General features: G+C 39.7%; 1 protein-coding gene across 5 annotated transcripts in view; it reads left to right on the top strand.

Annotated features, from left to right (window-relative positions):
• The window catches only part of zeb1.L (zinc finger E-box binding homeobox 1 L homeolog), an 86,177-nt gene extending 73,752 nt beyond the window's left edge, over nucleotides 1-12,425 (top strand). For 4 of the 5 annotated variants that reach the window (XM_041565435.1, XM_041565434.1, XM_041565433.1 and 1 more), the window contains 4 exons: nucleotides 1,852-1,957; nucleotides 2,183-3,948; nucleotides 10,183-10,363; nucleotides 11,582-12,425. In XM_041565435.1, coding sequence (XP_041421369.1) covers nucleotides 1,852-1,957; nucleotides 2,183-3,948; nucleotides 10,183-10,363; nucleotides 11,582-12,117 — 2,589 coding nt within the window. In that variant the 3' untranslated portion in view covers nucleotides 12,118-12,425. 5 annotated transcript variants of the gene reach the window in all.
• The last annotated feature ends 12,753 nt before the right edge of the window (nucleotides 12,426-25,178 follow it).

Genomic DNA, 25,178 nt, shown 5'->3' with positions numbered 1-25,178 from the left:
TATTCAGCCTGGAGCCGTTTGCTCTGAATTTGATCTGCAGAGCTTTAAGGGGTTGTTCACCTTCCTAACACTTTTTTTTCCAATTCAGTTGTTTTCAGATTGTTCCCCAGAAATAGACTTTTTTTTCAATTACTTTCCATTATTTTTTTACTGTTTTTCCAAAATCCAAGTTTAAGGTTGAATGTCCCTGTCTCTGGTGTTTGAGTCTGGCAGCTCAGTAATTCAGGTGCAGATTCTGAACTGTTACAATTTTACAACATTTAGGGGCAGATTTACTACATAGGGTCGAATATCGAGGGTTAATTAACCCTCGATATTCGACTGCCGAATCGAAATCCTTCGACTTCGAATATCGAAGGATTTACCGCAAATAGTTTGATCGAATGAAAAATCGAATCCTTGATTCGAAGGATTTTAGGCCATCGATCGAACGATTTTTCTTCGACCTAAAAAACATTAGAAAGCCTATGGGAACCTTCCCCATAGGCTAACATGGCACTTCGGTAGGTTTTAGGTGGCGAAGTAGGGGGTCGAAGTTTTTTTTAAAGAGACGGTACTTCGAATGGTCGAATAGTCGAACGATTTTTAGTTCGAAACGTTCAATTCGAAGTCGTAGTCGAAGGTCGAAGTAGCAAATTCGATGGTTGAAGTAGCCAAAAAAAACATTCGAAATTCGTAAATGGGCCCCCTTAGTTGATACATTTCTCAGCAGCATCTCTGGAGTATTAGCGACTATTGTATCAATTCTAACAGCTGCCTGTAATGAAACTCAGAGATTCTGCTCAGCAGGGACAAAAATAAGAAATGTATCAACTAAATGTATCAATTTAGAACAGTTTACAGGGTCGGGGACCCCCCTCCGAGAGCTGCTTCAGAAGGTGAAAAATTACACTTTACACTTCAATATTAGAAAAAGTCACACATAGAAAATAGAAAGTCATGGGAAAAAGCCGTTATTTCTGAAAACAATGAGTTGTTTGAAGGTGAACCACCCCTTTAAAGTTTGATATTGGTTGTAGAACATTGTTAATGTCGTTGACAACTAAAAATATAAAATTAAAGTAAATTAAAAATGTACTGAGCAAGTTTAATTTCATTTTTTCAAATTAAACTCCATAATGACTGTGGGAATAAGGGTCTGTGGGTGTAACAAAGCAAGGCCATGCAGAGACTGTAACAGATGAAAGTTGGTCATCTTTTATTTTTGTCATATGCCCTCCCCCCCCTTTGATGGGATTCCACACAAATAGGGAGTGCTCAACCTGCAGATTAACCCCTTTTGTGGGTAGTGTTCTAAACAGTGAGTTGCCCCCACCTGCCACGGGTCACATAATGTAACAAAAGTCAAGATACACATTCAGTTTCGGAGTGGGATGCCAGGGGCCCACCAGAAAACCTTAGACCACTGGCCCACATGAAAAACTGTAACCCATGGTCCATACAATCTTAGACCATGCGTGTTATTCCTCCTCTCCTCACTCAACCTTTTTATTTTCCTATTCTTTTATATCTACTTTCTATATTCTTCTATTATTTTTTCCCATAAAGAAATAGGGAATGACCATGAAATAAGCCGAATGGTTAGAAGCAAAAGGACCCACTGATACCTGGGCCCACCGGGAGTTTTCCTGGTATACCGGTGGGCCAGTCCGACACTGTACACTGTAGCACACCAAAAAAGTAGAGTTTAGCGACTCAAAAAGTGTTTATAAGCTCCAATTGTATTACAGACATGGTCCCCCTTTTGATGGGGGCCTTACCCAACCTTTGTTTTGGGCACCCTCAGTTTTAATTTCACCATCTTCTTAGTAGGACATTTTTTTAAAAAAGTTTTTTTTTTTACCCTTTCAGAGACATGTGACGCAGTCCGGAGGCAACCGTAAATTCAAATGCCCTGAATGTGGAAAAGCTTTTAAGTACAAACACCATCTAAAAGAACACTTACGAATTCACAGTGGTAAGTTCTCCAGACGGCTGAGAATGTGCCAAGTGCATGCATTTTGGCTAATGATTATAAGCATTATTTATAGCAATGGAAGACATAGCCCCAGAAAGTTTTGTTAAACCCTTCACAGAGAGATACATCATAATATGATAAAAAAAAATTGTAAATGCTCTTTTCATGGCAAAGAAGCTTAAGCTACAACATAGACATTCTAAATGATGTATTTTTCTCTTACAGGAGAGAAGCCATACGAGTGCCCAAACTGCAAGAAGCGATTTTCTCATTCTGGTTCCTACAGTTCCCACATAAGCAGTAAGAAATGTATTGGTGTGACGCCCGTGAATGGGCGCGTGCGTTCAGGGTTGAAGACTCCCCAATGCTCCTCCCCTTCGCTTTCTGCTTCCCCAGGAAGTCCCGCTCGACCACAGATCCGCCAGAAGATAGAAAACAAGCCTTTGCAAGAGCAGCTTCCTGTTAACCAAATCAAAACCGAACCTGTGGATTATGAAATCAAGCCTATCGTGGTGACGTCGGGAATCAACTGTTCAGCCCCTTTGCAAAATGGGGTGTTTAGTGGTGGTAGCCGTTTGCAGACAATTAATTCTCCTCAGGGTGTGGTACAAGCTGTTGTTCTGCCAACTATGGGTCTGGTATCCCCCATAAGTATCAACCTTAACGACATTCAGAATGTTCTTAAGATGGCAGTCGATGGGAACATAATCAGACAAGTGTTGGAAAATAACCATGCCAGTCTTACATCCAAAGAACAAGGGACTCTCACCTCCGCCACAATACAACAAGGTGGCCATTCTGTTATTTCAGCTATTAGTCTTCCTTTGGTTGATCAAGATGGTACAACCAAGATCATCATAAATTACAGCCTAGAGCAACCCAGTCAGCTTCCAGTTGTTGCGCAAAATTTAAAGAAAGAAGCGGCGGCTACTGCAGAAGTCTGCAAAACGGAGAAATTGCCAGAGGATCTCACCATTAAAACTGAAAAAGATACTAAGTTTACAGAAGAAAGCACTTGTTTACTTGGTGCCGATCATCCGGGAGACACAAATGCACTTCAAGAACCCAAGCACTATGATGAGAAAAAGAACAGCCTACTTCCAGAGAGTAGCAAAGCTGAATTTATCAAATCCGAGCCATCTTCTGCTGACGGCAATCTTACTTCAAGCCAACCACCGTTAAAAAATCTCTTATCGCTTCTGAAAGCTTACTATGCTTTGAATGCTCAGCCGAGTGCCGAGGAACTCTCTAAAATTGCTGATTCGGTAAACTTACCACTAGACGAGGTAACAAACTGGTTTGAAAAAATGCAGAGTGGAGAAATATCCGTGGAATCATCTCGGCCTTCATCTCCGAAACCCGGCCAAAACAGTGTTACAGAGAACAGTGTTGAAACTAAAGCAGAAAGCGGATTACAGAACGGCACAAGCGTTCCACTGAAATCCCCTAAACAAGAAACGGAGGAACCATTAGCAGTTAATGGTTTGGAAAGTGTCACAGCTTCTCCTACGCCACTAAACCTCTCTTCTTTAAAAAACTCAGATGGTGCACCCTGCTCCGATGGAACCCCAGACGCGGAGCAGCAGGCTGAGCCTCTTGATCTATCTTTACCAAAGCCACATGGAAATGTGCCAGAGCGACCTTCCATTACTAGTGTTTACCAGAGCAGTTCGTATTCGGTTCAAGAAGAACCCTTGAACTTGTCTTGTGTTAAAAAAGAGCCAATGCAAGTGGACAATGCCGTGAAAGTCGAGCCAACTCTAATTATTAACCCAAGTGCCAATCCAATAAATATTGCTATTCCTACAGTCACTGCCCAGTTACCCACAATCCTTGCCATTACCGATCAGAACAGTGTTCCGTGTTTAAGAGCTCTAGCTGCCAATAAGCGAACGATCTTGATTCCCCAAGTGACGTACACTTACTCAACCACTGCTAGTCCTGCAGTTCTGGAACCGCAACTCAAAACCATCCAACCTAACGGCAACCAGGTAATGCAACTTCTCATCAAGATATAGTCCCAACTAAATCAAAGCGGCATGATCATCGCCTATCCTTACCTTATTAGGATTTTATTTTGCATTTGATTTAGAATTTTTTCCTTAGTGCTGTGGTCTTATGTTGCAGGAGTTATAATAGTCTATGCACTGTATTAATCAAAGAGCAATTATACCCTTCAGCAGAACGTTGTTTATGCAGAGGTGCCTGGGTTAACATAGACATACGGTATCTGTAAAGTTGAAATAAAAACTGTGGTAGTGGTTCCTGGTATGATGACTGCTATTTAGGTCCTTGTTCAGCTGGTTATGCCCCCAGTAATGTCCTATCATTCCCTCTTCAGCACCTGGCCATGCCTCCTCCTGGGTTTTGTACTGAAAGGGCAAATATACCGTCAACTTTTTCAGCAGAATGTTGCACAAGCAAGGGTGCCTGAGTTAGCATAGACATAAGGTATCCATAAAGGTGATCTAAAAACTCCGCTAGTGGTTCCTGGTATAATGTCTGCTATTTAGGTTATTGTTCAGAAGGTCATGTCCCCAGTGGAGCCCTATTGAGCCTTCTTGAACACAATGCCTCTTGGGTTCTTGTACACAAAAGTAGGGGATAAGGAGCTTGTAGCCCACCTACCAGTAAGACCATGGCTGCTTGGGCTGAGCCAGAGGTACCTTTACAGAATGTCTGGGTAAATATTAGGGATGCACCGAATCCACTATTTTGGATTGGCCGAACCCCTGAATCCTAATTCGCATATGCAAATTAGGGGTGGGAGGGCGAAAACATTTTTACTTCCTTGTTTTGTGACAAAAATTTTGTGTTACCCCATTTCCCTCCCCGCCCCTAATTTGCATATGTAAAATAGGATACGGATTCCGTTTGGCTGGGCAGAAGGATTCGGGCGAATCCGAATCCTGCTGAAAAAGACCGAATCCCAGACCGAATCCTGGATTGGGTGCATCCCTAGTAAATATGCAGCTTCTTAAGCCCCTCTGTTTCTAATATTGAGTTCATACCTCTGCTTAAAAGTTATAAGTGGCTCAGCTCATAGTTTTGTAGTACGACCTAAGACAATTGGCAGATGGGCATTCTGAATGCAGAAGTATGGTGATAGTTGCCCCTAAGGGGTTCCAAAATTAACTAATTATCTAGTATCCATGTGGGAGTTAGTGTTTCCAGGCCCGGATTTGTGGAAAGGCCACCTAGGCCCGGGCCTAGGGCGGCAGGATTTTAGGGGGGCGGCATGTTGCCCAACCACACCCACATTGGTTCAAAGCACTGGGGATGCACTGGTGATATAATCATTTTTTACATTTCCTGTGCGCCATTCCCCATTGCTCCTGTCCCCCTGGAGGGGACAGGGGCGACAAACAGCAGTGGGCCTAGGGGCCCACACTATGTAAATCCGGCCCTGAGTGTTTCCAAGTGATATCCCCATATTGGGCACCATGTTTTTTATTGGGATGGGAGAAAGTTCACCTTGAGTAAGGGCACATCTCTCTGACCGAAACATGGAGAGCAAAACCTCCCATGTGTCCTTACCCTAACCTACCCTAGACTTGTTGTTAACAACTGTATCGCTCCCTCTAGCCCTTCTATTTTTCTTGCAAAGGGGAGCTCTGCCAGGCCGATTTGGTTAATAATGGGTGTTCTTAGGCATAGAAATAGATCTGCTTATGATTTGTTCTTGAGCCTGTCTGGAATGTAAATACTATCCTTCTAAGCCACCTTGCTGTCTGCTCAGAGACTGACAATCCTACTGACTTGATGTATATTACAGTGACATGAAAAGAGTCATTACTTGCAGTACAATTACATTATAGACTCCATACACGTTCTTGTTGCACCTTGGATAAGGTTTAAGCATTAATCAGCTGGCCTATACTTCATTGCTTCAACAGTCAGAACCAGCAGCACAGACAATTAGAAAGAGATAGCCGCTGCTTTCAGTGTTTACAAATAACTCTTAAATCACATTTAGTTTCATTACCATCAAAATAAAATATGGGCGGAACTCCCTTTTATCATATTACATAGGTTACACTGGTTCTGTTGTGGAAAAGGGATTTTGGAATGACTTAAATTTATTATTATTATTTATTTTATTTATTTTATTAGCTGTAATTTGTCCCACCCAATCTCTTTATCGTTTTGTTTATTTAGAACAATAAAAGAGGCTTGATGGTCCATTTAATATATAGGTAACAGCTAGGCATGTGCACATGATCTTTACTACAATTTTTGCTTTGATGTTCACCATAGAAAGAATTTTGCTGGCACCTATTAGGTTTTGTTAGTGGGTCAGTACAATATGACTTTTGGGTGACCCCTTACAGAGACCAGGGCAGGCCCAGACTTACCTCCTATAGAGTCTGGAAAATGCCAGAGAGGCTGCTATAAGATGCCATAGACAATCCGTTATTATGTTGCTTGTGCATGGGGTTCCTCAACAGTCATAATGAACATTGTTTCTTTGGCCTTGTCATATGTTTTCATTTGTAAAAAGTTCTTTCTCTAAATATAAATTATCGTGAGTATTATGTGCCCGTCAGATCACCAACGGGGGTGTCTGCAGCAGTTATCAAAACACTGTGCTGGGCTCAGGAACGCCACTCCAGATGCCTCCAAAGCCCAGCAGTGGTAGGGAGGGCTTCCTGTGCATTAGACTTCTGATTGGACAGGCTTTTGCATATTTAAATCTGTTTAAATCTGTTTCAAAAACGCTTCTTTTTTAACAGGCAGTGTTGGTGCCACTAGAAGCTGTCCCTCTTGCCTCTAGCCATGATGTCTGCCTTGGGTGAACAAGAAAGGGAGCTTCTATAGCCATTAACGCAGTGATCCCCAACCAGTAGCTCGTGAGCAACATGTTGCTCTCCAACCCCTTGGGTGTTGCTCCCAGTGGTCTCAAAGCAGGAGCTTATTTTTGAATTCCTGGCTTGGAGGCAAGTTTTGGTTGTATAAAAACCAGGTGTACTGCCAAACAGAGCCACAATGTAGGTTGACAATCCACATAGGGGCTACCAAATGGCCAATCACAGCACTTATTTGGCACCCCAAGAAAATTTGTCACGCTTATGTTGCTCCCCAACTCCTTTTTCTGCTGAATGTTGCTCACGGGTTCAAAAGGTTGGGGATCCCTGCATTAACGCATCAGTTAATAGTGCTGATCCAGCAGAATTCTGCACTGAAATCCATTTCTCAAAAGAGCAAACAGATTTTTTTATATTTAATTCTGAAATCTGAAATGGGGCAAGACATATTGTCAATTTCCAAGCTGCCCCAAGTCATGTGACTTGTGCTCTGATAAACTTCAGTCACTCTTTACTGCTGTACTGCAAGTTGGAGTGTCTCATCCCCTCCCTTTCCCCCCCCCCCAGCAGCCCATCAGCAGAACAATGGGAAGGTAACCAGATAACAGCTCCCTAACACAAGATAACAGCTGCCTGGTAGATGTAAGAACAACACTCAATAGTAAAATCCAGGTCCCACTGAGACACATTCAGTTACATTGAGTAGGAGAAACAACAACCTGCCAGAAAGCAGTTCCATCCTAAAGTGCCGGCTCTTTCTGAAAGCACATGACCAGACAAAATGACCTGAGATGGCGCCTACACACCAATATTAAAAATTTAAAAAAGACACTTGCTGGTTCAGGAATGACATTTTTTATTGTAGAGAATTATCTGCAGTGTAAACAGTGTAATTTAGAAATAAAAATTACATCCTAAAAATCATGACCGAATCCCTTAAATTATTACGTTTACAAAGTAAAGGTTAGGGTACAATTGAGACATTAGGATTTTAGAAACAATTTTGTTTTTTATGAAACAGTAATGATTGATTAATTAAGGTATATTGAATAAGCTTCTTCCAAAAAGGTGGGTCTTTAAGGAGCGTTTGAAAGTTTGGAAAGAAGGAGAAAGTCTGACAGCTCGAGGCAGAGAGTTCCAGAGAAAAGCAGAAGCCCAAGAGAAGTCTTGTAGATGAGAATGGATAGAAGTGATGAGAACAGTGAAAATGATTTACAGTTTACAAATCCTAGTGACCCTAAAAGCTTTCATTCTACAGCAGAACTTTAGGGTCAGGCCACACAGGCAGATTCTGGGAGATTAGTCGCCCGAAGTTGCCTCACAAGGAAAGTTTGGGTGACTTTTGGAAAATGAAGCGCCGCGTGTGCCTTCCCCCAGGCGGTTTTCATTTTAGCTGGCGGAGGGCAGGGGGAAGGCAGTTTGGGGAGATTGTAGCCCCGAAGAAGAGGAGATCTCCCCGATATCTGCTTGTGTGGTCTGACCCTTAGGTGGAACCTTAGGGCTTTGATATTCCTGATCAGAAGTTGATTAGATGAACCAGCCTCTCCTCTGAGCTTATGTGCTATCAGATTATTCAGATTGCCCAGATTCCATCCATGCAACTGTTCATTTTTAGTGATGGGATAAACTGATTGCTGTGGTCCCTCGCTGAGATCCGATAATTCAGACCAATGCCGGGCAGAATTGACCAGTACTGACACTATACCTTTCAATCCGAGCTGCTTGTATTGGAGAGATTGCCTAAAACCAACTACATAACTCTTCCTATTGCAGGAATCCTACAAGTAGTAGTGCCCCAGGTGCCATTGCCTGTATATGTACCCAGTACTTGTCAATAGTTCAGGAATCTGCTTGGGATCTGCTTTTTATCAGATTATGTTTTTTCTGTAATGCCTTAAGTCTAATACAAGCAGTTAAATTGTTTGATTGATGTACTGTACAGACTACTATCTTATTATTGGAGAGAAGGCAAATACGACAAAATGGAAGACTTGTTTGTCTAAATTGGAAATTGGGTTTCCAGATAATAAATAATCCCATGTCTGGAAAAGAATCATTATAGCTAAAGCTTGGAGTGTGTGGTCATTTGGGGTCTCAGCGGAACCCATATCTGCTTTAATGAACTTTGATCGTGCTTTCTGAGAGCATAAATGTGTTTATGAATAGTTCTGCCCCTTTAAACCAAAAGGAGAGCTGATTATATTCTCTCAGTCCTTATTTTGCTCCAACAGAAAACTCTTAATTCTGACCAACGGGTCTTGCTGCTGTCAGCTGATGGCATTTAATGGCGGTTTTTAAGGGAGCCCGCAGACCTGAGCTAAATGTGGAAAGGGACTATCTCCACTCAGAGGATTCACAGCCCCACCTGTATCAGGTTTAAGGCTCCAGATTTAATTATTAACCATTTAATCCTGCCCTGGCCCAGGATCCATTGCGTTCAGCTGTTGTCAGGAACTTCTTCTTTGTCAAATAATCAAACTTGTCAAATCACAAAAAAACTGCCTTTGATTGGGGGTTGTACTCAAATAACTTTTACACATCTGTAAAAAAATAAGGACTTAAATGGCCACCCCTGGCCACCACTTTTCAAGTTATTTTTTTAATGGAAAGGGTTTTCGGGGTGCTTTCATTTAGTAAAATTACAAGTGGTACCTTTTGAACAGGGGCCTTATGGCTGCCAAGGTTTCCATAGGATGACAGTCGCACTCAAAATGTCCCCTTTCTATTGATTTTAGTCTCTTAAAGGGATACTGTCATGGGGAAACATGTTTTATTCATAACACATCAGTTAATAGTGCTGCTCCAGCAGAATTCTGCACTGGAATCCATTTCTCAAAAGAGCAAACAGATTTTAATTATGACATCTGATATGGGGCTAGACATATTATCAGTTTCTCAGTTGCCCCCAGTCATGTGACTTTTGCTCTGATAAACTTCAGTCACTCTTTACTGCTGTAATTCAAATTGGAGTGATATCACCTCCCCCCCCCACAGTTTAACAAAAGAACAACTGGAAGGTAACCAGATAGCAGCTCCCTAACACAAGATAACAGCTCCCTGGTAGATCTAAGAACAGCACTCAATAGTAAAATCCAGGTCCCACTGAGACACATTCAGTTACAAGTAGGAGAAATAACAGCCTGCCAGAATGTAGTTCCATCCTAAAGTGCAGGCACAAATCACATGACTGGGTCAGCTGGGAAACTGACAATATGTCTAGCCCCATGTCAGATTTCAAAATTGAATATAAAAAAAACTGTTTGCTCTTTTGAGAATTGGATTTCAGTGCAGAATTCTGCTGCAGCAGCACTATTAACTGATGCGTTTTAAAGAAACTGAGACTGTTAAGCCCTTTGTTTTGTAATGTCTTGTTTACTGTAAGTTTGTTGTTATTACAAGAAGCCCTTTGTCTTGTTCCAGGATGAAAGGCACGATACAAGTTCAGAAGGAGTGTCAAATGTAGAAGATCAGAATGACTCTGATTCCACTCCACCTAAAAAGAAGCTGAAAAAAACAGAGAATGGACTCTATGCCTGTGACCTCTGCGACAAAATATTCCAGAAAAGCAGCTCACTGTTAAGACATAAGTATGAACACACAGGTACGAACGTGTAAGATTATGATTTATCCTAGTGTATGCATGATATATCTGAAGCCATCTAAATTCCCAATGTGTACTTGCTTAATCGTATTAATGAGAGTACATCTTTATGGTCTCATAAATAATGAGAAGAACTCGTCTCTGCACATCTGCCTCAAATTTTAATTTACTAAATAGAATCTGGGTTGTCCAGAAGTCACATGAATATTCCATTGATTTCATTCTGGTGTGTTTTGATGATCTATAAGTAGGATGGTCCAACTAGTCACCCCCAGACCAGATGACATCTTCTGGTTGGGTTTTATATGGCTTCCAGCATCTTCTTGGCCTCCATGACTTCATTTTAAGAAGACGAGGCGCATGAATTACATTGTGTGTACTAATGCTGTCCGTTTTTAGTCTTTAGCTTTAAAACAATTTCTCTTCAAAATTATTATTTTTTCCCTTCAGTATAAGATCTGATATGCTGAATATCCTGTATTGAGGCCCTTTTAATAAAGGTCGAATTTCGAATTCATGTGAATTTTTTTTAAATTGGAATACACCCTCAATTCGACTGGGAGGTTATTTAAGAAAAAATATAAATGTCTAATATTCGATCAAATGTTTCCAACCTGAAAATTTGAATCGTATCTGATTTGTATTCAATTCATACAAATCAAATTTTTCTCCTGGAAAAAAAGCTAGAATGTCAGGAAGCCTATTAACATCTCCAAATGGCTCAGCAGATCTCCATTGACTTGTACATGAATTCGGCAGGTTATTAGAATTTGGACAGTTTCCATGGTCGAGGTGTAATAAATCTCAACATTCAAATTTACATTCAAATAGGGGGATTATTATTACTATTTGACCCTTGATAGTGTTCTGGAACAGTTATTGATAAATCTCTGTTACACCAAACTGTGGTGCTGTTCAACACCATTGGGGCATCAAGTATTGAGGGACTCGGCCCAAAGGCCCATTAGGGTGAGATTGAGGGGACTTCTTAGCAAGAAGGTTGGATGCAGTGGGATTTGGGTTAAATACGTTGTTTGTTGTTTTATATATATTGTTGGAACTATGGTTAAATATAACCTTGCTATAAGCTATGGGAGGCCCTGACCAATGATTTAGCCTCTAAGGGTGGCTTGAAATAAGGCAACCACTCCTCTATATTGTATGTAGTGACATTATAATGATTAGAGTAACCTCAAGCTGTGCGTTCTTCTGTTGCAGGTAAGAGGCCACATGAATGTGGAATCTGTGCAAAGGCATTTAAACATAAACACCATTTAATTGAGCATATGCGCCTACATTCTGGAGAAAAGCCCTATCAATGTGACAAATGTGGGAAGCGGTTTTCGCACTCCGGCTCCTACTCTCAGCACATGAACCATCGCTACTCGTACTGCAAGAAGGAAGCCGAGGAACGAGACGGCATGGAGCAGGAAGAGTCTGCTCAGGAGATCCTTAGCAATGAGCATGTTGATTCCCAGGTATCTCCATCTCAGATAGACTCTGATGAGCGCGAGAGCATTACCCGGGAGGAAGACAGTGAGAAGGAAGAGGAGGATGAGAAAGATACGGATGATGGACAGGAAGAAAAGGAACGTGTTGGAGAAGGGGACATGGAAGAGAATGAAGCAGAACCATTGGCAGGTACTTTGAAGGAGGAAGAATGTGCAGATGAAGAATGTGCAGATGAAGACAAATGTTTGGAAGAAAAGGTCACAGAAGAGAATGTATCAGAGGAAGACCTCACTCAGCCGTAGCCGGACTCCTCCTATTTTCCCAAGGCGGAAAAGTCTTTTTGAAGTTATAATGAAATTTATTCTATAATATACATGCTTTTTCTCTGAAACACAGTAGCTTAAATACTGTGATTTCTGTTTCACTACTGTGTTAAAAAAAAAATCCAGGTGTGCCTGAATCTCAAACGTAGAAGTTTTTCACAGCAATTTTAAAAATTTAGGAAACAAGTTTGTTACATGCAACGTCAAAGATATATATATATATATATATATATATATATATATATATATATATATATATATATTATATATATATATATATATATATATATATATATATATATATATATATATATATATATATATATATATATATAAATAATGACTTGGAAGTTAAACAGAAAAAAAAAAGGAAAAAATTCAGGTTTTAAGGAACCTATTCATTCTGCTCATACACACATCTGGAAACATATAATTTTATCAGTATTACATTTCATTTATTGTGTTGTTTAGTTTGTACATTTGGGAGAAAATTTTATCTTTTTTTTTTTTTTTACCGTTCAAACGTTTTACTAAAGTCCGCTTCAGTATTTTATTTTATAAGAAGAAAAATGTGAGTATTACTGCACTACAAGAATTCCTTTTACAAATAATGCATATTTGTATTTTAAACGGAACCACTGCCTTTGTACTCCCGCGGAGAGGTGCACAGGCAGAGGCTCGCGGAGGATAGAGTTTGCAAAATGTAATTTACAGCAAAATCATGAATTTTTTTTTTTTGCCAAAATGTGTTAGGGGTGGGGGAATATTTTGGGGGAGGGGTTAAAGGGCGTGTTTTTATTGATGTGGTTAAATTGATGTATTAGAGTTTTTTGATTGCAGGGAATGACCCAGTTGATGGGCTTTCAGTTGCCTACAGAGGTTGGTCTTCAACTCCATGATTTGCAGGAAGTTCTAGATCGTCTTGAAGGCCCAGGTTACCCAAACCTGGATTTAACCCATTTATACTGGGACAGCAAAAAAAAAACAAAACCAGTTCATAATTGTTTGAACGTGTAGTATAAAAATGAAGGATATGAAGCTATGTATCTCCGTTTGGCCTTATGCAAGACCTCTGTGCTGTTAGTGCCATTTTCAGTATTTTAAAGGCTTACATTTGCCTGTGTTTTACTCTTGAGGGTGCCCGCCGGGTGTGCAATGCATGACAATCCCTTCTGGCACTCAAAGGGTACATATGGGGGGGTCCTATAATAACTAGCATTTGTGGCCTGATAATATTTTTTTTTTTTTTTAAAAAAACTATATTTCCAAACTTTTATTTTGTATATAAAATTTGTTCTTTTGTGTTACTGTTGCTTTTTTTGTGTTTTGATAGGAAACTGAAGCTGTTTAGCACTTGCACCATTTTCTCCCCATACCCCCCATTGTCTGGCACTGTCCAGGATATGGGTGGAGCTTACTAGCAAGCGGGAGGGGGTTGCAGCAGAGCAGGGATGTTATTGGACAGGTATGAATTAGCGGCAGTAGCTTGTCCCAATAGGAATGTTGGAAGGTATTCTTTCAAGGAATATCGGTCTTGCCAATGTTTTCTCCATAAAATGCTAATTATTATGGACCTCGTTTATTAATGGTGTTAGCTAAGATTACCTATCAGTATTATTTGACGTTTTTATCTAGTTTAGACCCCAGCAAATTGTTGTTTTTTTTTTGTACTGTATGTCTTCAAAACCCGGCAGTATTAATACCCACCCCCTTCCTTCTTACTCACGTACCCTTTTAGTTTTAGAAAACTTTTATATTTATGTGTCTTATTTTTATATTTCTTTATTTATTACACAGTCTCTAGTGTATAAAACTGTAGTTTGTATTAATACAATAATATATTTTAGTATGAAATTTTGGAAAGTTGATAAGATTTAAAAAAAAGAAAAAAAAATCGTAGAGACAGAAACAGCGCTCTCTCTCTCGCGCGCATCGAGATTTGATTTAACAGTGTTATGTTGACATTTTTACTTGCCTTGGACTGTAGAAGAGGTAACTTGAGACAGGAATGTATGTATTAGATTCACCGTTGCAGCAGACATCTTGCTCTTATCTTGTTTTTAATCGTAAAAAGCAGAAGAAGAAGAAGAAAAAACCCCGACATTTTGGAATTCACTGCGGGGCGGCGTCATTACTCTGCAGTTGGTTTCAGGACCCCACACTCACCACAATGGGAATGGTCTCTAGCAAAGCCAAAATAGAATTCTGCATTTTACAATACAGTATTGGGAATTTGGGAACAATGTTTTAACATTTTTGTGCCAATTTGTTCCAGTATTCATGTTTTTGTTTTGTTGTTTTTTTTGGGGGGGAGGGGCAGGGAAACTTAAACAAAACATAACGTTTTTATGTTCCTTGTTATATCATAGTCATTTTCTAGTTTTTTACCAAGCTCCCTCTCTCACAATAAAATACATCAACCAGTCATTGCTTGTGTGCCTTTGTATGGCGTCTCTATCTTTCTATCTCAAGTTGGTTTGGGTCACTGGAATGAAGCTTGGATAACAGGTTTGCTTAAAGGGACCCTGTCATCGGAAAACCTGTTTTTTTCAAAACACATCAGTTAATAGTGCTACTCCAGCAGAATTCAAAATTAATGAAAATCGCAGAAGTTCTCAGTAAAGCACCCTGAGGATGTTTAGATCAATACATTTTTTGGGTTTAAATACCCTTTAAAGGGATACTGTCACGGGGGAAAAAAATCATTTTCAAAATGAATCAGTTAATAGTGCTGCTCCAGCAGAATTCTGCACTGAAATCCATTTCTCAAAAGAGCAAACAGATTTTTTATATTCAATTTTGAAATCTGACATGGGGCTAGACATATTGTCAATTTCCCAACTGCCCCTGGTCAGGTGACTTGTGCCTGCACTTTAGGAGAGAAATGCTTTCTGGCAGGCTGCTGTTTTTCCTTCTCAATGTAACTGAATGTGTCTCAGTGGGACATGGGTTTTTACTATTGAGTGTTGTTCTTAGATCTACCAGGCAGCTGTTATCTTGTGTTAGGGAGCTGCTATCTGGTTACCTTCCCATTGTTCTTTTGTTTGGCTGCTGGGGGGGGGAAGGGAGGGGGGTTATATCACTCCAACTTGCAGTACAGCAGTAAAGAGTGATTGAAGTTTATCAGAGCACAAGTCACATGACTGGGGGCAGCTGGGAAATTGACAAAATGTCTAGCCCCATGTCAGATTTCAAAATTGAATATAAAAAAATCTGTTTGCTCTTTTGAGAAATGGATTTCAATGCAGAATGCTGCTGGAGCAGCACTATTAACTGATTCATTTTGAAAATCATTTTTTTCCCCCGTGACAGTATCCCTTTAAAGGGTATTTAAACCCAAAAAATGTATTGATCTAAACATCCTCAGGGTGCTTTACTGAGAACTTCTGCGATTTTCATTAATTTTCTTTTTTTATCGGATTCTGAGATATTTACATTTTTAGGCTGCAAATACCAGGGCTTTAGCTCAACTGAATCCAGGAAGTGCATAGACAGGGTTGCTGACAGTCTGTCTAGCAGTATAAAACAGTCTAAAACTGCTGAGAATCTACTAAAAATAGAAAATGAATGTCAATTGCAAAATTGCTTGGATGACCACTCTGAGTAGGTTTACATCAATTCACTTTTTTGAGGTTTAAGAACCCCTTTAAGCTATTTCCTGAGAGCAGCCATAGCTCCTCTGGAACTACATGTTGCCTACAAATGAATTTTTTTGTTTCCATTTGAATGAAATGTGGAAATGCTCTATCTACATCAGTGGTAGCCCATTTCTTGACAGCAACACAGACAATCATTGGGGGTTATTTATCAACGGTCGAGTTTTTTTTTTTTACCTCCAGTGAACTCGAATGACCTCGAAACTGAAATCGTATCTTATTTAAGAAAAACCTGAATGTGCAAGTTCGAGTACCACAATCTGAAAACTCAAATTGATCGAGCTTTCGGCGGAAAAAAAATTGAATCTATCGAATCGAGTTCTCGATTTGAGTTTTGCGGGCAAAACTCTGTGGAAAAAACTCAAACATCAAGCAGGCTGGCATTGACTCCTACATGACCTCAACAGGTTTTAGGTGGTGTATTTTCAGATTCACGCTATTTCCAGGGTCGGGGTATAAATCTTGAATATTTAATTTTTTTTTTAACCCTATAATAAGAGTTTAGATCCAAAAACAAACTAGAATATTTGAATTTTCGAGGAAAACTCAAACTTTAATAAATCTGCCCTTTTTCTACAACTGTTAAAATTAAAAAGGTTGTACTGATCATTACTTAATGACCCTCTTTAATAATACCATACATTCCTTTAATTATTTATTTATTTTTTTTGCACTTAAAGGGACTGTCAACCTCCAAAACTGTTTTTTTGCATTATAACGGAAAATTGAATTCTAAGTCACTTTCCAATATAAACTAATTAAATCTTTTTGATGGATTTTTAAGTTATTTGTAAATGAAATGCAACAAAAGCAGGTTGTGTGTCCTGCCATCCCCCTCCCCCCCCCCCCCCCCTCTCTCTTTTTTCCCTGGCTGCAATGTTGTATCAGCAGCAAGTTCTCTTCCAGCCAAGTGTCCAAGGCTGTCCCTTTGCTGGACGAGAGCTACTGATACAATTTATTTACAAATAAAAAAAAAACAATATGGATACAATTAAAATGTAATGAAATAATATCTTTAAAATTACAAAAAATTCTGAACAAATATATATTGAAATCTGACGTGTCCTTGTCTGTGCAACCAGGGTTTTCACTTGGAGGCCAATTCTTTGGATCTGAATAACAAACCTGCATTTACAATATTTATCTCAGAATCATATTAACTCTGACCCCTGAACAATAAATGTAGGTTGTCCAACTTCTGCAGATTCCTCGGTGCAGACTGCCCAGCTCATGTTTCCTGCGATGCTTTCATGATTACTTGACCTCAAGATTGACCATCTGTTCTCGCTTTTGATCACTGCATTAAATTGAATTGTGGCTACACAATCTATCTTTCTCTTCTTCCATTCTGACTGATAGCCAAAAGCCACAAGCAGGCAAAAGTATTGCCAGGCTGTCTGTCTCCCATGTCGTTCTTCTGAAAGGAGGAGTTGGGACCTTTACAGACAGCGATTGGAATGATGGCTCATGTGAGTCGATAGCAGGGAAACCTGACATAAATGACACTGATAAGGACATTTCTTCAAACAAAGCTGAGAAAGGGTGATTGCAATGTATCCATCTCAGGTTGGCTTCCTAGTTAATATCTGTAAAATCTACCTATAAGGAAGATGAGACCAGTAGCTGGTGACATTCTGACCACATTCTCCTTTTAAAGTGTTGGAGATTGAAGGAACAGTGACCCTTCCTCATTCTTCGTTAAATATCTATTTCCTCTGCACACACTGGTTCATCCAGGACCGCCATCAGAAATCTCAGGGCCCCATACGACAAAATTTCTTGGGCCCCCTGGGCTACACCCACCGCAAGCCCCACCTACAGGTCCGCCCTCCCCACCACACAGTACAATAAAGAAAAAAATATTGGTGGCTAGGGTTCCCACATGTTAATAAAAAATAAAAAGATATTGGTGGTCAGGGCCCCCCATAAACAAACATTTGTGGCCAGGGCCTCTCCATTAAAAAATATTGGTGGCTGGGACCCCACATGAGAAAAAACTGGTGGCCAAAATTGGTGGCCAGCCCCCCCCACACACACACATTATAAGAAAATTGGTGGCCAGGGAACCTTAAACGTCCATGCCTTCCCGGAGTCAGCAGCGGCCGGGCCGGGCCCCCCTTACCCCTGGGGCCCCCTACAACTCTCCCCCCTGTCCCCCCCCTGATGGCTGCCCTGGGTTCATCTGTTAAAGGGAAACGGATGTAAACTGAATACAAACTATAGCGGAGAACATTCACAATAGTTTATTTTATTTATTTATTTATTTTTATAGTTTTTCGGTAAAGTGCTTCTTTAACCCAAATTAGCATCAAGCAACTCTGCCAAGCTGTGTGCCAGTAGTGCACTTGAAATTGCTGAAACCTGCTGGGATCAGCCTGCGACTCACAGCATGTTTGTGTTGTACAGCCAGGAAAAAAAAAAAGTTTGGTTGAAGAATTCACTGGTCATTAAATATATAAACGACAATAATAACTGTAAGAAAAAATAGTAAAGGCTATTTGAGAAAATGTATCAATCATGAATTTGGACAGTTACTGTAAGTTGGTTTTCCTAAATAAGTATTGGGCAGCCCAAATTCATAGCCCTATGTTGGAGATGTTACTGCATAAATCCAACTCAAGACACGCGCTGCACAGCAGTTCCGGTTCTGGCCCCTGGCAGAGAAACTGTTGTTATTCCTGGAACCACCTTCAACCTTCTTTGCTCCAGCCACTGCCAGTCACACTTTGGACACTAAACAAATAGGAAAGGACGCTGGTGTCGTCAATAAGATTGACCCGGGAAAGGTACAAGTAATAAGGCACTTGACTGTGTACAAGAATTTTATTTAATGCTTAATCTGGGGACACAGCCAAGGTCCATCGTAGCTACCCAGGGACAATTAAAATCAAATTTACATTCCTTCTGTGAAAGGACAGAAGGCCAAACATTTTTTATTTTTCTTTGACTGTTTGTTAAAAAAAAAGTAAATTTTTTTTATTTTTTTTAAATATATAAGGCAGGGCCCAAAATATGTAAATATGTCCCCATGTCTGCTCAGGACTGAATCCCCATTCATAGTAGGTTAAGCTAGCTAGAACTTCACATTTATACAGTATATATAAAATATAAATCTCAATCCTGTTCTTTGTGGATGTTAGGGGTTGACTGTTGAACGCCAACATTTCTACGCACATAGGGCGGCCGCATATTGTCTATTGCTGCTAATGTCAGCTAGGGGATGACCCCCATCTGCTTCACTCATTTGTCTTCGGTGATGGAAAAAGAGAACCTTGGTAAAGGTGTTTTGTTCTGGCCAACAGATGTAGTGAATTGGCAGCCTCCATCCATAGTAATTCAGACCATTGGGCTCTATTTACTGGCCTTTAAAGGGGACCCGTCACCCCAAAAAAATATTCAAAATTCTATTTTATCACATTAGTCAAGCAAAATGAACTTTAATTACACTATATAAATTATTTGAATCTTGTTTCCATCAGTCTGGGAATTCATAATTATAGCAAGCAGACAGCAGCCATTTTGTGGACACTGTTATTAAGACAAGCTTTGTATCATCTCAGAATCTTGTTTGTGCACCAGAATGGGGGACCTGATGTCCATCCCCATGTCCTGGTTACACAATTAAATGGTAAAGAGAACAGGGGAATGTGGGGAGAGCAGTGACATCTAGGAAGTGCTGAATGGAAAGTGAAAGTAATTGTCTGCCCCGCCTCTATGCCTAAGGCAAAGAGGAGGGGCAGACAATATTTGATTGACAGCTGGGATTATTAAATGATCTTACAACGGCTATGAATGCTTTAATGAAAAATATAAATTGAATTTCATGTTAAATTTGAAAAGGAGTTTTATTATACAGCTTCTAGGTGACAGGTCAACTTTAAAGGAACAGTAACGTCAAAAAAAATTGTTTTAAAGTAATAAAAATATAATACAGTGTTGCTCTGCATTGGTAAAACTGGTGTGTTTGCTTCAGAAACACTACTATTGTTTATATAAATAAGCTGCTGTGTAGCAATGGGGGCAGCCATTCAAAGGAGAAAAGGTTCAGGTTACACAGCAGATAAGCTCTGTAGAACATAATGGTGTTATCTGTTATCCACTATGTAACCTGTGCCACATAGACTTTTTCAATTTCTGCCATTGCTACACAGCAGCTTGTTTATATAAACTAAAGTAGTGTTTCTGAAGCAAACACACCAGTTTTACCAGTGTAGGGCAATACTTCATGATATTTTCATTACTTTAAAACACTTTCATTTTTTGGTGTTCCTGTTCCTTTCAAGTGGATCCACCAATCTTTAGCATAGTCATTTGTGACATTAAGAAATCCTCTATGTAATCACAGTGGATTTTTACTTTTATCATAAACCATTCAAATGTAGGGCCTCTTGTCAAAAAAAATGAAATGTACTTCTAAAATATCATGGAGCCGATGCAAGTCGACAAACACGACATATCATTCATTTCAGTGGGGAAAAGAATATGCCAGATGCACAAATCAAATGCAACGCACCATATTACTGAGTCAGGCAGATCTGATTTCAGCCCTACTGACTCATATTAGAATTACTCACCGTTTAACATTATCCATGGGACCCACTGGGCTAAAGCAGAGCAAGGGTTTATCTTATAAACATTCACACAAGGAACAGACAGATTTCCAATGAAAAACTGGATATTGAAACAATTGTACAGTTGGTGTAACGACTCTCCTCTTCTTCAGGGCGACTAATCTCCCCGAACTGCCCATGTTTCTCTGCCCTAATATTTAATAAAACCACATTTATGAAAGTTTTTTTCCGCCGTTGATTATTTCCGGTCTGGCCACTATGTGCATGGAGCTTGTCTGTTTGGCAATGGGCAGCAAACTGGAAAATGAGGTTCAATGTTGATAAATGCAAGGTTATGCACTTTGGCTGAAATAATATGAAAGTAAGTTATACACTAAATGGCAGTGTGTTGGGAGTTTCCTTAAAGGGCATGTAATGCAAAAAAATAAAATCCCATTTTTACTTTCTTTAATGAAAAAGAAACCTATCTCCAATATTTAAAAAATGTGTACCGTTTTTATAAGAAACAGTAAAATTCTCCCTTAATTTACTGCTGTGGATAGGAATTGTCAGATGGTCCCTAACTGCTGAGCAGGGAAACAATCATACTTATGAACAGCAGGGGGAGCCCCCGCCTTACTTCCCAGCCATGCAGAACTCAAGCAGCTTTGTTTATGACGATCCCTAAGCAGCCCAGACCACACTGAGCATGTGCACAGTCTTGGTCTTGCAAAGATGTGTAACAAAGTTACAAGAGGGTAACCCCCTGTAGCCAACTTTGAAAACATAAATTATTTGTTTGATTAGGCTTGTGGTGCAGTAAGTTCATGTTTATATTTAGTATACAAAATACAGCATTTATAGCCTTATTCTATTTTAGACTTTACATGCCCTTTAAATGGGGGGGCCTTTAATGTTGCTTTTAGTATGTTGTAGAATGGCTAAAAAGTTCCCTATACAATCAGCCCACCTGCCCGGTATTTTAAGTTCTAAAGGTGGGTAACTCTAGATGCAATTTGTAGAGCACACCCCTTGAAGCTCATTTAGCCTGGATTATTATTATTAGTATTATTATTATTATTTAGAGTCATAGGGCTACTTTGCACTTGGCATCCCCTAACTTCCATGTCTAAATGATACTTTGCACCCTTCCCCACCCTACAGTGTAGAACAGGTATTTGCCATTGCAGTATACACCTCTAAAATAGAAGGAATGTGCCTTAAAAAGATGCCTTTCCCCAAAAACCCTAGTTGTACCGTCCAACCTTTCAAGTTTTCCCTGGTTGTGTAGGAGAGACTGTTCCCAGCACTTTGCTGTATGTACTATGGCAGCCAATCAGCAGTTTGGCAGACTTGACAGGGAACTACAGTTCATCTTTCCTTGCTTGAAGACAAAGTTGTGATTGGCTGCCCACCTCCTCCTACTGGGTCTCTGAACATGACCATTTAGGCATGTCCACTTTTTTAGCCCAGATTGAAATGCCATATTGTTACTTGATGGGGGTGAGTTTAAAAAAAGACATATTTCCCATTTAAAACTTTATCCTCAATTAAATTTTAGAACTACATTTCGGTTGCAACCAAACAATACACAACACAACACAAGTACAATAAAAATACCAATAATGCTGAGTTGCAAATGGAGCCCTAGAAACATACTCTTGTTTATGGTACTTCCTTCCAGCCAACCTGACATTCCATAGTTGGAACCGAACCCAAAACTAGATTGAGTCACATAAGAGCCAATTAACCAAGAAGTATTGGGAAGCATTTTGCCTACTCCTGCTCAAAACAATGGACCAAAGCAAAAATGTTTCTGTTATGGAGTTGGAGGTTCCTGTATAAGCAAAGTCCAAGTGGTGCACGTTATTAAACTTCTTGATTAGTAGAACTAGGGTTTAGTGCCAGTTACTAAGAATTGGTTTTCATGGAATTGCCACAGAAACAGGTGTTTTGCACAAGTGCCTGATTAGATCTAGATTCATCCAGATACAGAGCTTTACACGTCACACCGTGCTCTGCTGAATAAGTCACTTCTCTTATAATAAAGAGAATATATACTGTACAGATGGGAAGGCTCCATTCTGCAAATGAAAGGAAGAGCAGGGCTGTGTATATGATGGGGTAGAGCAGTGATCTACAAACAGTGGCTTATGCAACATGTTACTCACCAGATTGATAATATTTGCCAGCACTCGGTTTGCCTTTAAAAAATAATTACAAAAAATCAGTTGTTAGTACCACAGTTTGGCCAAAATACTGTATGTAAGCTCACGTGCCACGTCAGGCCCCTCATTGTACGTGAGTCCTACACTGTTTGTGGGCATTAGATGTTTGTCGTCCATTTAAAATCAAGTCCCCCAGCAACCAATGTGTAAGACCATTGCACACTTACACTTAACTCAGGAGCTCTAGTGGGAAAGGAGGGAGCTTTTAAAGGGCATGCAAAGTCTAAAATAGAATAAGGCTAGAAATGCTGTATTTTGTATACTAAATATAAACATGAACTTACTGCACCACAAGCCTAATCAAACAAATAATTTATGCTTTCAAAGTTGGCTACAGGGGGTCACCATCTTGTAACTCCGTTAAACATCTTTGCAAGGCAAAAAAGTAAAATCCCATTTTTACTTTCTTTAATGAAAAAGAAACCTATCTCCAATATACTTTAATTAAAAAATGTGTACCGTTTTTATAAGAAACCTGACTGTATGCAGTAAAATTCTCCCTTCATTTACTGCTGTGGATAGGAATTGTCAGACGGTCCCTAACTGCTGAGCAGGGAAACAATCATACTTATGAACAGCAGGGGGAGCCCCCGCCTTACTTCCCAGCCATGCAGAACTCAAGCAGCTTTGTTTATGATGATCCCTAAGCAGCCCAGACCACACTGAGCATGTGCACAGTCTTAGTCTTGCAAAGGTGTTTAACAAAGTTACAAGATGGTGACCCCCTGTAGCCAACTTTGAAAGCATAAATTATTTGTTTGATTAGGCTTGTGGTTCAGTAAGTTCATGTTTATATTTAGTATACAAAATACAGCATTTCTAGCTTTATTCTATTTTAGACTTTATATGCCCTTTAAGGGGCTTTTCATGCTTGTGTTGATCCCCAACAGTTTTTACTATTGATAGTGGGGTAGAGAATGTCCTTTGCCTCCAACCCCCTGACAGCTCTTGGACATCATGGAGATCAAGTACAAACAACACCAAGTTTGGATCAAGTACAAGGTACTGTTTTATTATTACAGAGATAAAGGAAATCTTTGAATTATTCGGATAAAACAAAATCTATGGGAGACGGCTTTTCTGTAATTCAGAACTTTCTGGATAACGGGTTTCCAGATAACAGGTTCCATACCAAACAATTGCAAATTGTCTCAGAATATCACTCTCTATACTAAAAGTTAACTCAAAGGTGAACAAAGGAAAAATAAAGCTGACCGTATTGAACCATTTACAACACAGTGACATTTTATTCAGTGTTTATTTAGCTATTCGTCGTCACTGATCCTGCCACCTTGACTTTCATTCCCCATTGTACGACAGCCGGGGAGAGAATTCCCTTTCATCTCCCATCATCTAAGGACTTTCACTCAACAGCTCCATCCACTCCAGCTCCATGTTGTACATAGGGATCAATGTGTCTGCTGATACCTTGTCTGGTATCACTTTCATGTGCTTAAAGCCTTGGATGTAGAGTATTCTTGAAATGTCCCTGCCTGATTTAAGATGAAAAGCTATTAGCTGACAGGTGCACTAATATCAACCCTCCTGGGCTTTTATTGAGCTGTAACATGGAAAGTAATGGAGGTTCATTCATTGGTCTGTACTGACAGCTCTGAAAGGGTCGGCAAATGGATCTGTGGGATCAAGGTGGGGGGCTGCTCTGCTGTTCCCCATTGTCTCCTTCCGCATGATTTTCTTTTTCTCTGTAATAATGAAACAGTACCTTGTACTTGATGTTTAAAATATTTTATTTGATTTTCATATTAACCTTGTACTTGAAACCAACTAAAATATAATTAAAGGAACAGTATCACCAAAAAATGAAAGCATTTTGAAGTAATTAACATATAATATACTGTTGCTCTGCACTGGTAAAAGCTGTGTGTTTGTTTCAGAAAGACTACTATAGTTTATATAAACAAGCTGTTGTGTAGCCATGGGGGCAGCCATTCAAGATGGAAAAAGGAAGAAACGGCACAGTTTACACAGCAGATAACAGATAAAACACCATTGTATTGAACAGACCTTAACCGTTATGTGCTAGATAACCTGAGCCTTTTCTCCCTTTTTCCATCTTGAATGGCTGCCCCCATGGTGACACAGCAGCTTCTTTATATAAACTATAGTAGTGTTTCTGAAGCAACAGCTTTTACCAGTGCAAAGCAACAGTATATTATATTTTAGTCACTTTGATACCCTTTCAGTGGTTGGTGTTAATGTTCCTTTAATTTGTATTGGAGGCAATCCATTGGGATTATTTAATATTTAAATGATTTTAGTAAACTCAAATTATGGTGATGCAAATTATGGAAAGACTCTTTACCCCCCCCCCAAAAAAACCTGGCCCTAAGCATTCTGGATAACAGGCCCCATTCTTGTATAACAAATTGTTACAATGAAATATTATTAAATGTTCTCCAGAGACATCAAGCTGACCAAGGGCACACCAAAGAACCTGATATCAAGGGCCCACCAGCTTCAGCCCTAAAAAATATTCTTCTTATTGAGAAAAATCCTTGATATCCCCAGGTTTGAGAAGTTCATTGTACAAATGTCACTGATTAATATACTCTACATGGCACTGTTCTTTGCCCACTAGATGCCAG

The sequence above is a fragment of the Xenopus laevis genome, chromosome 6L (assembly GCF_017654675.1).
Source record: "Xenopus laevis strain J_2021 chromosome 6L, Xenopus_laevis_v10.1, whole genome shotgun sequence".
NCBI classification, from domain to species: domain Eukaryota; kingdom Metazoa; phylum Chordata; class Amphibia; order Anura; family Pipidae; genus Xenopus; species Xenopus laevis.
The sequence above is the reverse complement of the archived record's forward strand: the minus strand, read 5'-3'. Positions and strand labels throughout refer to the sequence as shown.